The sequence below is a fragment of the Notolepis coatsorum genome (genome assembly GCF_963971535.1).
Source record: "Notolepis coatsorum genome assembly, chromosome: 2".
NCBI classification, from domain to species: domain Eukaryota; kingdom Metazoa; phylum Chordata; class Actinopteri; order Aulopiformes; family Paralepididae; genus Notolepis; species Notolepis coatsorum.
Genome location: NC_140166.1, coordinates 41,565,222 through 41,581,824, shown reverse-complemented (window position 1 = coordinate 41,581,824; position 16,603 = coordinate 41,565,222). Strand labels below are relative to the sequence as shown.

Sequence of the window (16,603 nt, the reverse complement as noted above, 5' to 3'; positions counted from 1 at the left end):
CACTACCAAAATGAGAGTTTACCCAAATCAAAAACCCTGGGTAGACAAATCCGTCCGTGAAGCTCTGAGAGAGCGCACCAAAGCATACAACGACGGCCTAGTGGCAGGCAACATGAATGACCACAAGGTGGCGCGATACAACGTAAGGAGGACAGTGTCAGAGGCCAAACGGCGCTACAGGGATAAAATTGAACTCCAGTTTGAACAAGCTGACTCTAGAGCTATGTGGCAGGGGCTCAAAACGATGACAGACTACAAAGGCGCCTCCCTCAAACTGAACAGTGACATCTCCTTAGCAAATGACCTCAATACCTTCTATGCGAGGTTTGATGCTGGTAATAACAACACCAGCTCACAAGCCACGGCAATGGGGGGGGGGGGGGGGTCGGCTGCTGATGGAGGCGCAGTGTTCAGGGTAACAGAGCATGAGGTGAGGCGGACCTTTAAAAAAGTGAATATCAGGAAGGCAGCAGGTCCGGACGGCATCCCCGGCCGCGTCCTAAAAGTCTGTGCCGACCAACTGGCCCCAGTATTCACTGACATATTTAACCTGTCCTTAGAACAGGCTGTCATCCCCACCTGCCTGAAGAAGTCCACTATTATCCCTGTACCCAAAAAATCCAAGCCTGCTTGCCTCAACGACTACCGCCCTGTAGCTCTCACCTCCATAGCCATGAAGTGCTTTGAGAAGCTAGTAAAGGGCTACATCTGCTCCTCCCTCCCCATCAACATGGACCCCCTGCAATTTGCATACCGCCCCAACAGGTCCACGGAGGACGCCATAGCCCATGTGCTGCACACAGCAGCATCACACCTGGACAAGAGGCAGGGGAACTATGTGAGAATGCTATTCATCGACTACAGCTCGGCATTCAATACCATAGTCCCCTCCATACTCATAGCCAAGCTCAGGGACCTGGGCTTGGGCTATGACCTCTGCCAGTGGGTCTTGGACTTCCTGACTGGCAGACCCCAGGTGGTGAGAGCAGGCAACTGCACCTCCTCATCCATCACCCTCAACATAGGGGCCCCCCAGGGCTGTGTTCTGAGTCCCCTCCTCTACTCCCTGTACACACACGACTGTGTGGCTCAGCGGAGTAGCAATACAATCATCAAATTTGCTGACGACACAGTGGTGGTGGGCCTGATCTCTGCCAACGACGAGAGGGCCTACCTGGAAGAGGTCAAGGTCCTGGCGGGATGGTGCCAGGAACACAGCCTCTCCCTGAACGTCAGCAAAACAAAGGAGATGATTGTGGACTTCAGGAGGTCGGGGGTCAAGGACTACAGCCCCCTCAGCATCGACGGGGCACCGGTTGAGAGAGTCAACAGCTTTAAGTACCTCGGAGCCTACATATCCGAGGACTTGACATGGACCACACACATTGACAGTGTTGTGAAGAAGGCACGACAACGCCTCTACTTCCTCAGGCGCCTAAGGAAGTTCCAAGTCAGTCAGAAGATCCTTAAGAACTTCTACTCATAGGGCGGCTAGGTGGTGTAGTGGTCTAAGGCACTCGCCACCAGTGTGGAGACGCTAGGATTCGCGTGTTCGAATCCAGCTCTCCACATTGTTTTTCAGTTTGGCTGGTCGTCCGCAGTAATACACATTGGCCGTATTACGGGGAGGGAAAAACTGAAGGGTGGGGATCGAACGTTGTGAACAAGCGACTCCTACAAGTCGGTTGGTGCGCCTGCGCAGTAGAATCAGGAAGTGTCGGGGGCAGCGTGAGCCTCCCACGCGTTACTCCTCGACACTGAGAGGTCGAGCTGCGCAGGTGAAAAGATGCGACTGCTGTTACCTCAAGTACCGGAGGGGACTTGTGCTATGTATGACTTAGTCCTCACTGCAGCCGGCTTGTGGGAGGCAAGAAACAGCGTTCGTGACAGGGGAGGGTTGAATTGGATGATACGAAATTGGGATGGGAGAAAATATAGAAAATGGGAGAAAAAAGTGGATCAAAAAAAAAGAACTTCTACTCATGTACAATAGAGAGCATCTTGACCGGCAACATCACCTCCTGGTTTGGGAATAGCACTGCACAAGACCGAAGCAGACTACAAAGAGTGACACGTTCAGCCGAACGCACAATTGGAGGGGGGCTCCCCACCCTCCAGAACATTTACAACAAGCGTTGCAAGGGCAAGGCTAAGAGAATCATTAAAGACTCCAGTCACCCGAACAACTGCCTCTTTGAACTGCTGCGGTCAGGCAAGCGATACCGGAGTCTCAAGGCGAGCACAGAAAGACTCAGAAGAAGCTTCTATCCCCAGGCCATCAGGCTGCTAAACGAACAATGAATGAACACTACACAACAACAACCACCAAACGCACATAGCACACACATCCACACGCACACACTCACTTTAAACAAACACACTGTAGCACCCACTCCACACACTTTATAGCACACACCCACTTTAAACAAACACACTGTAGCACCCACTCCCCACACTTTATATTTATTGATGAAGGATTGCACTACAACTCGTACACCTTACTGTAAATTGAACCTAAAATTGTACCTCATCCCATTTCTGCTTTGCACTAGATAGTACTGTACATTAGTACACTGCATAGTATTGTATATTATATGGTAACTCAGAACATTGTACATATGTCTATACCGAACACTGTGACCTCATTTTTCTTCCTCTAAATTACATGCTATATTATGTTATTTGATACTATCTTGTCTAGCACAGTCTCTGGAGCGTAACAGTAAGAAGCATTTTGTATGAAAGTATTCTGTACTTCTGTATGACAACTATTAAAGAACTTGAACTTGAACTTGAACTTGGGTCAAATGTTGATAATAGCAGTTAGTATCGAAGACGGTAACTTTACACGCTAAAACTCACCCCAGTCTCCGCGCGCCGTTGGGCGATCATCGTAGAGTAGAAATTTTATCATTATGGGATGTAGATTTACCCGGTCCATCTCCAGCTTGTATAATGGTATATACTTCCAAATCATGTTGTTTATCGAGTTATTGGCAATCGATCGCTATGTAGTGTGTCGAGATCGAGTCCCGGAACCTATAGCTAGTGCCCGGAAGTAATACGGCAACCAGCACAATCTCCGTAGCACTTCCTGTTAAGCGATTGCGCCGATCGGCCACCAGATGGCGCTCCTGAACCGCCAGAGAGCTCAGTGGGTCCTCCTGGTGGATCTCAGGCCAGCGGAGGCGAAATATGAATCCGCTCCCAGATTTTTGAAATATTGATATTAAAGACGCTGTAAGGCGTCTTCGGCAACTTGAGCATGGCCGGGAATGACGTGTTTAGGCGTTTTCCGGCAGCCAAAGTGTTAAGAGACAATTAAAAAGCTTTAAAAACATTACAAAGACATTAGCCCAAAAGCACCAAAGTTGTATGGCAATGTATCAGGAGTCCTTTACCAAAGAAAGATTAACCATAGGTCCAGGAAAGATGGTGGCACTTGTTGAGCTCAAAGAAGGTCCAGAGATTGCTTCCTTATTTGGAGATGTAACCAGTGTTTTTTCTGCCAAGTGGTTAAAACATCATGTACAGAGTACCGCTGTGACTTGATTATCTCTGTACTGAGGTAGCATTTGAGATGCCTGTGTTTTGTAAAATCAAGACTATTGCTGTGAAAGATGACAGTGTAGCCTATTGCTCTGTGGAAAACTGATGGAAACCATGTGTTTTGATGACCATTACCATGCATTTAAGGTCAGACTGCATCCAGACGGAGTTGTAAAGGTGTTGGATATAAATCAGCTGTGTTACTTCAAACCATTTGATATTTCTTTTTTTATCTACTTTTTCTCCCAGTTTTTCTATTTTTCTCCCTTCCCCAATTTCGTATTGTCCAATTCTACCCTCCCCTGTCTCGAACGTTGTTAGACCATGCCTCCCACAAGCCGGCTGCAATGTGGACGAAGCCTTGCATCACGTGTCCCCTCCGGTACTCAAGGAGGCAGCCGTCGCATCTTTTCACCTGCACAGCGCGATCTCTCAGCGGCGAGGGTCTGCGTGGGAGGGACACGCCGCCCCCGTCGCTTCCTGATTCTACTGCGCAGGCGCACCAACCGACCTGTAGGAGTCGCTGTCCACAACGTCCGATCCCCACCCACCAGCTTCCCACCCCCTAATACTGCCAATTGTATTAGTATGAGCGACCAGCCAAGCTGGTAGCAACACCGAGAGCTGGGCTCGAACCCAGCATCTCCTGCGTTGGTGGCGAGCGCCTTGCCCACTGCGCCACCTAGCCGCCAAAACCATTTGATATTCAAATGAATTATCGAACGATAGATTGCTCAAAATATTGTTCCATATTGCACTTCATGCAGACCTGCTGAGGTCAATGTGATTTTTTTTTATAAGCCTGCCTGACCTAACAATAAAATTGTTGAATTCATTATTTTGTGGTAACTTGTGATTTTTACTTACTTAATGTATATTGTATGTAAATGTAATTTCACACTATACAAGAGTAAATTGAGTGTAAAATTAACACCAGTGAGGTTTATTTTCACCAATATAGTGTCCGGTTTCATTGACACTGTGCAGTGTTAATGGGTGTTATTTTCAGAGCTGTTTTTTCACTGCAAGTGAGTAAATTATCAACACAGCACTGTGTAATATCAACACTTCAGCAGAGTTATTTGACCTCAGTGTTAACTTTTAATAACTCAATGCAGTGTTAATGAGCATTGGAATTCAACTCAATCAGAGTTAATTTGTTATCACAGAAGAGTAAATTATCAACACTTCTGAGAATAATATTTACACTCTCAAGAGTTATTTAACCTATAGTGTTAAGTTTAAATAACACTATGTAAGCAAGTGTTAAATTTGTACTCTATTTAGAGTTAATTTAACAAAAAAATAATTAACACAGGAGCAAGAGTCAATTTAACACTATTCGTAGTTGGAGTCATATACACTCTGGAATAGTGTTAAATTCAACTCTTTAAGTGTTAATTTGACACTGCAAATTTTACTGTGTAGGAAGAAGGTGAATGTCTCTCCTGTCAGCGTTATTTTTTTTCGTAGCCGCATTTTGCGGAGACGCTCTCTGATTGGCCACTGACTGACGCTCTCTGATTGGCCACTGACATGTGCGCCCAATCGCGTGACGAGCTGTGTCTTTGCCCATTTCCGCCTCGAAGAGCATGCAAACTACCTAACGCCTATAGTTTATCACTGGTTAAGCTTAGGCGACTCTTTCGAAGTTGGTTAAGGTTAGAGTTTGGAATCAGGGCTGGTGTTCTATCGCCCTGCTCTAAGACAAACTCTAACCTTAACCAACTTCGAAAGAGTGCCTAAGCTTAACCAGTGAAAGAAACAGGCGTCACACGATTGGGCGCACATGTCACATGAAGTGGCCAATCAGAGAGCGTCTCCGCAAAATGCGGCTACGAAAAAAAATAACACCTCCTGTCATCATTAGGGGGCAGGCGTTTGAAATAGTCCAGTCGTATAAATATCTTGGCGTTCACCTGGACAGTAAGCTGGACTGGAAGCAGAACACAGATTCTGTGTTCAAAAAAGCCCAGTCTCTGCTTTTTCATTTGAGGAAGCTTAGATCCTTCGACATCAGCAGGTCACTTCTTCATGTCTTCTATCAAGGTATCCTGGCTAGTGTCCTGTTTAATGCTGTTCTCTGCTGGGGGGGCAGCATCACGGTTTCTGACAAAAACCGTATAAATAAAATCATCAAAAAGGCTGGCTCAGTGATTGGCCTCCCTCCTGATTCCCTGGAGATTATTATTGCCAAGCGAACCAGAACTAAACTGAACACCTTTTTATCCTTTGAAGGCCACCCACTGTTCAGTATTTTAGATGCTCTGCGAAGCTCATTCAGCTCATTCAGATTGTTGATGCCTCAATGCTCTACTGAGCGATTGAGAAGGTCCTTTGTTCCTGCTGCGGTTAAAAACAAATGTATGAACACCGTTAGCACTGTGTTGAGAGGCTCTCCTCTTCTTACTGTGTTGTGTATCTTGTATTGTATCATGTAACTGTTTCTTTCATGTTTGTATATTTGTATTCGCTCTGGTGGCAAACCATGTTTCCCATCGGGGATTAAGAAATAAACCATAACAAGTCATAACAAAGCCATAGACCCATTCTTTGTTTTAATTTTCTCACTAGGGCATTGGTTTTGTTTACTTTTTTATTTTTTTAATCTTTTCCCCCCTCCTTTTTCCTCCGTTTTTCTCCCATCCCAATGTTAGTCGTTATGCCAATTCCCAATCCCCTTCCTGGTCGCTGCGCACTCTACCGCGTCTCTACATTTCGTAGCTCCATTTCTGCAGACCCCTCTCTGATTGGCCACTACGCCCATGTGACCGCGGCAGCGCGAGAGAGCTGCAGTGCGGACTGCGGAAATAGGCTTCATTCTATTGCCATTCTCTGCGACAAACTCTAACCTTAACTAACTCCGAAACAACGCCTAAACTTAACCCTTCTAACCTTAACCAACTCCGAAACCATGCCTAACCTTAACCCTAACCTTAACCAACTCCGAAACAATGCCTAAACTTAACCATAACCTTAACCAACTCCGAAAGAATATTGCCATGCTCTAAGACAAACTCTAACCTTAACCAACTCCGAAACAGCGCCTAAACTTAACCCTTCTAACCTTAACCAACTCCGAAACAATGCCTAACCTTAACCCTAACCTTAACCAACTCCGAAACAATGCCTAAACTTAACCATAGGGTTGGGCGATATGGAAAAAAATCATATCGCAATAACGATATGATAATTTTATTTTATTTCTCGATATCGATAATTATCGAATTGTTATAAGTATATATACAAAAAAAAAGGAAAAATCAACAACAGATGTATGTTTATTTTGCAGCAATTCTTTGTCGTTGCCGCCATCTTTAGTGTTACATCCCCTCACACTCCAGTTCTCAGGCTGCAGCTGGTTTAAAAGCTAAAGTAAACCGGCTTCTCTGCTGGCTGTGGCTCCAGAGGAGTTGAACAGTTCTGGCTCTGTTAGTTTATTTTCGATCTTTTGGCGCTTTTTTGGTGGACAAACCACCGCACATGTGCACCGTGACTCGTGACTGGAGTCTAGTTCTGCTAGCACACATAGCCTACTGTGTACAGACGGTTTCAAAATGTATTTTAAATTAGAAAGCAAACAAAATAAATGGACAAGAGAAAAATAAATCTCAATTTGGTCAGTATTGTCATTTGGACAAGCAAAGCCATTACTTTAAGTTGCAGGCAAGAAAGACAAGTCTGTCCACTGCCCTGTTGCAGGTCACAAAAAAAAATATATATATATATATATATATAAAAAAGAAAAAAAAAACGATTTTTCGATTTTTTTATTCGATATCGATTATTAAAATATATCGCAATATTTATCGTTATCGTTATATCGCCCAGCCCTACTTAACCATAACCTTAACCAACTCCGAAAGAATATTGCCATGCTCTAAGACAAACTCTAACCTTAACCAACTCCGACACAGCACCTAAACTTAACCCTTCTAACCTTAACCAACTCCGAAACAATGCCTAACCTTAACCCTAACCCTAACCAACTCCGAAACAATGCCTAAACTTAACATGCCTAAACTTAACCGGCGAAAGAATGCACGTTAAAAAAGAAGAAAAAAAAATTGAAGGGAATCGAACTTGTCACCAACGCACCGCAGGATCCACAGCAAGGCGGCGAACCAGTTGAGCTAGTCGTCGACCTCGATAACCTTACGTGCACCTCCCTCGCGTACCTTAGAGAGGGGCTTCGCTCAACCAATCAGAGAGGGGCTTCGCTCAACCAATCAGAGAGAGGTCTGCAGAAATGTAGTTCAACCAATCAGAGAGGGGTCTGCAGAAATGGAGCTACGAAATGTAGAGACGCCACTCTACCCCCTACAGTCGGTCTGGGAGGGCGGAGACTATCACATGCTTCCTCCGACACATGTGTAGCCAATCAACCGCTTCTTTTCACCTGGCAGCGCGGACTCTCACCGAGAGGGTGTAACGTGTGGAAGGATCACACTACCCCCCTTCGATATTTTCCTCGCTGAGCAGGCGCCCCGACCGGACTGTAGGAGTCGCTGTTTACAACGCCCAGGACCCACCTACCAGCTTTCCCACCCCTAACACTGCCAATTGTGTTAGTATGAATGACCAGCCAAGCTGGTAGCAACGCCGAGAGCTGGTGCCCACTGCGCCACTTAACCGCCTTTTTTTCTTTTTTATTGTTTACCTTTACTAAATCAATCTCCCATTCGTTGTCTATGGAGAAGCACCCAGTCTTATACCTGATGACATCATGACTCTGCAATGGAGTCTTACTTCTGAACTTTCCTAAGCCATGGAAATAACATAGTGGACTTACTACCTCACATCTACAACACACAATTATAAATCAGGAACATGGTTTTCTCACCTTTCATTTACTCATAAGTTTCATAATAAATGGAGGGTGTGTGTGTGTGTGTGTGTGTGTGTGTGTGTGTGTGATTCAAGATTCAAGAGTTTATTCATCACATACATACCAGGGCATACAGTGAAATGCGGTTGGCCATGCCCGCTACGATTGTGCAATAAAACAATAGTAATAGTAGTAATAATAATAAGATAACTAGAATACACATGGTAAATAGACATGTTAATAAATCACTTTAAGGCACTGGATCCTATGTACACTCCTATACAATGTGCAGTTTTTATTCTATGTCCCTATACTTGCTGTTACTAACTATACTATGCAACAATCACAACAAGTGTGTGTGTGTGTGTGTGTGTGTGTGTGTGTGTGTGTGTGTGTGTGTGTGTGTGTGTGTGTGTGTGTGTGTGTGTGTGTGTGTGTGTGTGTGTGTGTGTGTGTGTGTGTGTGTGTGTGTGTGTGTGTGTGTGTGTGTGTGTGTGTGTGCGTGCAGAACCATGAAAGAGAGAGAGGGAAGGTGGTCGGGGGAAGGTGGTCGGGGGAAGGTGGTCGGGGGAAGGTGGTCGGGGGATGGAACCTCTCTATATATGGCTCTCCTCCAGCTCTGCTTCCCGAAACAATGCCTCTGGTATGTGGTATAGCTGATTTGTGTCAGGGCTGCCTGCAATAACTGGACCGGACTTCACTGGCCACTACGCATGCACGCTCACACACGCACACACAGGGTGTATTATTTCCTTTTTCACAGACCGAGTGAGACTGACAAAATATCTGATATGATTTTGATTCATTATCTGCATCATTTTATTCCACTTTATGCTTTGCTCTTGCTGCTTGTTTTACACAGATTTTATGTCTTATTTCTTACTGATGTAAAGCACTTTGAACTGCAATCCCACTTCAAGTGTTGTTGCCTTTTTATTTTTTTTTAACTTATTATAATAAATTATTTTACATTTATATTTGATATGTACTGTATGTTTATGTGGGTTTATGTAGAGAGATAGAGAGAGAGAGCGAGAGAGCGAGAGCGAGGGGGTAAGCGGGGCTGCAGCGTGGTGAGTAGAGGCAGCCAGGCAGTGACACAGCGTTTGTGGTGTCTGTCTAAAAAAAAGCCTCTCATATGGCGTGGGAAATCCCCTTTTTTGACGTCACAGGAGCCACGTGTGTATGTTTGTGTATGTTGTGTGTGTGTGTGTGTGTGTGTGTGTGTGTGTGTGTGTGTGTGTGTGTGTGTGTGTTGTGTGTGTGTGTGTGTGTGTCTGTGTGTGCGTGTGTGTGTGTGTGTGTGCATGTGTGTACAAATGTGTGTATGTGGGAGTGGGGGGTTGTAATTGTAGTAAGCAGGACAGTGAGAGCGGCTGCGCAGCTTTACTTTGCTGTGTTATTGAGTTGTTGCGTTGTTATGTCACATGCTTTGACGCAAACGGGGGTCATTTCAATCCATGCAAAAAGCACTGGCATTAGTGTTTTAGTTGTTGAGATATTTGAAGCAGAAAATGGTTCGCATTAAGTTCTCATGCTCAGCTTGCTAGATGAACCAGTAGACTGGTAGCATTAACTTCTCATGCTCAGCTCGCTAGATGAATCAGTAGACTGGTAGCATTAAGTTCTCATGCTCAGCTCGCTAGATGAACCAGTATACTCTGGTAGCATTAAGTTCTCATGCTCAGCTTGCTAGATGAACCAGTAGACTGGTAGCATTAACTTCTCATGCTCAGCTCGCTAGATGAATCAGTAGACTGGTAGCATTAAGTTCTCATGCTCAGCTCGCTAGATGAACCAGTATACTCTGGTAGCATTAAGTTCTCATGCTCAGCTTGCTAGATGAACCAGTATACTCTGGTAGCATTAAGTTCTCATGCTCAGCTCGCTAGATGAATCAGTAGACTCTGGTAGCATTAAGTTCTCATGCTCAGCTTGCTAGAGGAAGTCAGTAGACTAAACTGTATAAATAAAATCATTAAAAAGGCTGGCTCAGTGATTGGCCTTCCTCCTGATTCCCTGGAGATCATCATAGCCAAGCGAACCAGAACTAAACTGAACACTATTTTATCTTTTGAAGGCCACCCACTGTTCAGTATTTTCGATGCTCTGCAAAGCTCATTCAGTGACAGATTGTTGATGCCTCAATGCTCTACTGAGCGATTGAGAAGGTGCTTTGTTCCTGTTGCGGTTAAAAAATTTAACGAACACCGATAGCACTGTGTTGATAGGCTCTCCTACTGTGTTGTGTATCCTGTATTGTATCATGTAACTGTTTCTTTCATGTTTGTATATTTGTATTCGCTCTGGTGGCAAACCATGTTTCCCCTTTGGGGATTAAGAAATAAACCAGACCATACCATACCATATGGTAGCATTAAGTTCTCATGCTCAGCTTGCTAGATGATGTCAGTAGACTAATGCACGTAAGGCAGCTGGCCCTGATGGCATCCCTGGCCGTGTGCTCGGAAACTGCACTGAGCACCTGACCAAGGTCCTCCTAACTGACATCTTCAAACTATCACTAGCCCAGGCAGTTGTCCCAGAAATGACTTCCGCCCTGTTGCATTCACCCCCATCATCATGAAGTGCTTTGAGAGGCTGGTTCTGGCTCACCTCAAATCTGGCCTTTCACTGGACAGACACCAATTTGCCTACCATGAGAACAGGAGCACGGAGGACGCTATCTCCTCAGCGCGACATTCCGCCCTCTCCACCCTCTCCCACCTGGATGAGAGCAACACCCATGTGTGAATGCTGTTCATCGACTTCAGCTCAGCGTTCAACACCATCATCCCCTCCAAACTCATCTCCAAACTTGGTGACCTTGTGGAAACCAAGGACCTCCACATTAACCCCTCGTTGTCGTCTGCAACTGGATACTTGACTTCCTAACTAACAGACCCCAGTTTGTTAGGATAGACAATCTCACTTCTTCCACCCTCACCCTGGCAAGGCTGTGTGGCCTTCTCTACTCCCTCTTCACTCACTGCGCTCCTATACATGGCACCAACACCATTATCAAGTTTGCAGACACCACAGCGGTGGTGGGGCCTCATAAAAAACAACGGTGAGACGGCCTACAGGAAGGAGGTCCAGCACCTGGCGGTGTGGTGTCCAGACAACAACCTGGCCCTCAACACCAAGAGAACCAAGGAGCTCATTGTGGACTTCAGGAAGACTAGTGTTGGCTAGTTGGCTATATCAACGGGACGGAGGTTGAGCGTGTCTCCGGCTTGAAATCCCTAGAGGAACAGCTTCTCTCCCTCAGCTGTCATCTCTCTGAACTCTGTACCATGATGACAGCCCCCCCCCCCCCCCATACTGTACAAACTTTGAACTCTGTTGCCTATACTCAATTTATACCTGCCTACTGCTTTCACTGTCTACAACTGCCTTACAAATCATAGAAATCATAATAATCATAACTACCCACCTCATACTAGTCTACCCATATAACTCTGTATATCATACAGTAATACAATAATGCTGTATATACCGCATATATACATTTATATATTTATATTTACCGCATATAAATATATCTGTCTGAATATACCTGCATTTAATCATTTCTATATACCTACTTATACACCTACATATAACCCATATACCTCTGTATGATAGCATGTACAATAATGCTGTATATACCGTATAAATATATATATATACTATATATTTATTCTTACTGTATATATATTTATCCACATCTGTCTGTATATACCTCTGTATACTTACTGCATACAGTATAATACTTTTTACATTATCTGTAGATACTATATCTATATCTATACATATACATATCCCTTACCTACTCTTACGAGTTACGCTGCTGGCCAGTATGACTTACTACTACCATAGTGTCTTTATACCTGTATCGCTGTACATAATAATACTATTATTATGCTGTACATAACATACATAAGATTAGCACTATTACTCAGTAGTAAAAAAAAATAATTTTATATGCAGTTGCATCACCTGTATTGTATATTGCTATTGTACTTTACTGTTACATTTGCACTCTGGTTGATGCCACATTTATTACTGTATTTGTGCTGTATAATGACAATACATTTGAATCTAATCTAATCTAATATTCATGCTTCATGACCCCGACTGACATCCGCTAACATTTTAGCAAGCGGCTAATAAATACTAACATTTTCTGAATCCAATATCTAAAAAGCGAAACCACTAAATCAACTAAAACTGCAGCTTGTCAACCTAAAGCTACTGAAAAAGTAGTTCAACTACATCCAAACCATGTTGTGGAAAATGATCAAAATCCAAGTGTGGAATCTCATAGTTATACAGAGGTACAACTGAAGTGACACATAGTAAAGGGCATGTTTGATTTATGGACTAGGGCAGGCAAAACCTTATATAGGCAGCCTGACAAGGTGTGTTTTACCTACATTGGATTGGTTTTACTGACTTTAACCCTTTCACTACGACACTACAGAAGGTTAACCTTTCACTACCACACGGTTAACCGTCTGTCGTGTGGTAGTGAAAGGGCTAACCTTCTGTAATGTGGTTGTGAGAGGGTTAACCCTTTGTCGTGTGGCAGTGAAAGGGTTAACCTTCTGTATTGTCGCAGTGAAAGTGTTAACCCTTTGGTAGTGTGGCAGTGAAATGGTTAATATACTTGAGGCGTGCAGCTGTATTATCTAGAAAAATACATATATTGGATCGGTACTCAGTATCGGCAGATACTCAATATTAAATAACTCAGATTGGGATCTTGGGCAATATATAATAAATATATAATACAATACATCTCATTTAGTTGGGCCTTGGGTCAGTTATGGAAATAGCAAGTCTGCGCTGAAACTGATATGTCAGGTTTCTGGAGTCTGGATTTCAGGATTCACTACATCAAAACGAGGTCATCAATATTTTTGAAAACTGAATTTTTTTTGTTTTGTGGCGTTGCCTTCCTTTATTCACATATTATACTATTCCCAATCATGTTTAAACCTCACTCACCTCCCAATCGCTCCTCTTCTTCAGCTGGTCACATTTGCGTAGCTGGCATTTCTGTTTACCGATCTTGCGGTTCACACAGGCTGAACAGGTGCCGCAGTTCTCCGTGTACTGGCAGGGGAGACACACTCCACACTTCGATCTCCTTACCGTCCGGTGATAGAAGGGAGGGGGGTCCAGGCTGTCCAAGGGGGGCAGGGAGAAGATTGATTGATTGATTGAAAACTATATTAACAGATTGCAGAATGGGTACGATACAGTACGGCTCAATACACACAATTGTTAAGCGGATGCAGACCAGAGAAAGACTTTCGTCTTGTTTACATCAGGGTCCCCCATTTTAAATTCATAATGACATTTATGACATACACAACATACAGATATATATCATGACATTCATGACATACAGGTATATACAGTACTGTTACATTTGTGACATACAAGATATGCAAATATACAGTACTGTTAAACAGAGATGCTAACAGAAAATATATACATACGAGGGTGAGGAAACTGGACATTCGGGGTGGGTGGGTGGATGGAGACCCCCTTGTTGCTGCTCAGTCTGAACGCTCTCAGTCTGGACGTTCTCAGTCTGGACGTTCTCACTCAGAGGGGACACGCTCTCTACGCGGTTCCTCAGCTCGCGCATGTTGACAGTCCAGGCCTTTGCTTTATTGAAGGTATAAAAAGTAACACTACATGCAGTAGTTTAGGTCCGAGTGTTCCGAGGATGCAACTCCCTGAGCTGTCACAGTGGTGTGAGTTGGGAAAGCGTCACTTTTTAAAGCTAGTCCATCTCAAGTCGTCACCTGCGTGGCCTCCTGGATCATGCCTCCAGGTTACCTGGAGGGAGGGGCAGCAGCTGACCACCACATCCAGGGGAGAGTTGTCGGAGTCAGGGGAGTCATGGCTGTGTCTGCCCAGCCGGGGCAATGACTGCATTGGGGAGAGAGAGAAAAAAAACATGTTGAGCACAGTAACAAAATTTAACATGAGCCTGATTCAGTTATAGATAGATCGGAACTTCATTATATCAATACATTTATTTGCCTTCCTGTGAGCCCCCTCCTCTAGGGACAGAGTGGCTAACCGGATAGGTGTGAGATCGGAACCGTCTCACACGTCTGAATGAGTAGCCTCGGTCCCATTTTTATCTCTGTGAGATAAAGCCTGGTAAAGAACTACTGCCGAAAGTGTGTATGGGGTCGAATGTACTTCCCCTGGAAGCTGCCTCCGAACTGACCAAACTTTTCCCGAATCCTGTCCGCAAACAAGCTAGAACGTCCCGGTCATGTAGTAAATTCTTCAGGCAAAGCCGTTGCAGTGGCTTAAATGAGGAAATATTGTGCACTTCACACGTTTCTGTGTGAAAGGTGAATGGGGTCACTAAAGTACAGTGGTTAACACTGTTGAAGCTAGAAGGGCCTGGGTTCGATTCCCGCTTGGGGACCAGGTTGCCGCTTTGCCAGGTACCCAGGTGGGGTTGTATCTCCCGGGCCTTTCTGTGTGGAGTTTGCATGTTCTCCCCCTGTGCTTGCAAGGGTTTCCCCTCCCAATAAGATAAACCCAATGGAAAAACATGAAGAAGAGATCGCTAACACTGTCGCGTCCCTGACGAAGACGGACAGGAGCACTTGGATTGGTCCCCGGGCGCAGCCCATGTATGCTCCCGGCTGCCCTTGGGGGGAAGGACGACGGGATGGGTCAAGAGCAGAGAGACATTTCATCGGCGACCCAATGCATGTGTGTGTGTGTGTGTGTGTGTGTTCCTGTGTGTCGCCCATGTCATCCAACCAGAGTGCAAATGTAACAGTAAAGTGCAATAGTAATATACAATGTACAGGCGATTCAACTGGATATTAAATATATAAATTAGTACTACTAAGTAATAGTGCTGCTAATCAGATGTATGTTGTAAATGTAGTATTATTATGTATAGTGATACAGGTATAAAGACACTATGGTAGTAAGTCATACTGGCCAGCAGCATAACTAGTAAGAGTAGGTAAGGAATATGTACAGATATATACTATCTACAGATATGTAAAAAGGATTATATGCAGGTATGTATAGAGACAGATGTGTAAGAATAAATATATATACTGTGTATATATAGAATTATTGTACATGCTATCATACAGAGTTATGGGTTATATGCAGGTGTATAAGTAGGTATATAGGATTATATGCAGGTATATTCAGACATAAATATATATGTGGTAAATATAAATATATATGATATATACAGCACTATTGTACATGCTATTACACAGTTATATGGGACTATAGTTTGAGGGGGGGGGGGGTTGTTGATGCCCACAACAGTAGCCTTTGTCTCGCAGTCACAGACTCCAGTCAACCATCAATTAACCAAATTGTGTGGAGAAATAAAACAGACTAGGCAAGCCTACATAACCCTTTCACTACCACACTACAGAAGATTAACCTTTCACTACCACACTACAGAAGGTTAACCCTTTCACAACCACACTACAGAAGGTTAATTTATGTCATACATGTCTAGATGCAGCAGTACTGTCTATCTGTATGTCGTGTATGTCATATATGTTATGATTAATTGAAAATGGGGGACCCTGATGTAAACAAGACGAAAGTCTTTCTCTGGTCTGCATCCCCTTAACATGCTGTACTGTACTGTACCCATTCTGCAATCTGTTAATAACGTTTTCAATCAATCAATCAAAACCGGATTACCAGACGACTGCTCTACCTCCTGAACCACTGTCAACACTGTGTTGATATATGGGAAATATATAAAGAAAAACATAATAATTTGCTGTCATTACAGGATCATGTGAACTAGTCACAGCAGAATAGTAATAACATGCTTCCCCAGTGTTCTACCTATACTTTGAAAGTGGTTACCAGTGGTTACAGGCAGCCATACTGGAAGAGAACGACACAAAACAATGCCTCTATTATAGTCGGTTTCAAAGTGACAACAATAACATTCTAACATTCTAAAAGGACCCACGTTTATTTCCATTTGCAATGTAATGCTAATGCAATAACAGACAAAGAAACTATAAAAGTTAATTGTTTCCTTGATAACTGACGGGATCAGTACATTTTGAGTGGGGGACCCTGATGTAAACAAGACGAAAGTATTGGTCTGCATCCCCTGTATTGAGCCGTACTGTACTGTTACTGTACCCATTCCGCAATCTGTTAATAAACTTTTCAATCAATCAATCAATCAATCAATCAATCAGT

General features: G+C 43.9%; 1 protein-coding gene across 1 annotated transcript in view; it reads right to left on the bottom strand.

The window, feature by feature from the left end:
* The window catches only part of LOC311223330 (uncharacterized protein), a gene marked incomplete at both ends in the record, with an annotated part of 76,060 nt that extends 62,042 nt beyond the window's left edge, over positions 1-14,018 (bottom strand). The window contains 2 exon segments of the mRNA XM_084308122.1: positions 13,370-13,477; positions 13,881-14,018. Coding sequence (XP_084164248.1) covers positions 13,370-13,477; positions 13,881-14,018 — 246 coding nt within the window.
* Positions 14,019-16,603: the final 2,585 nt, after the last annotated feature.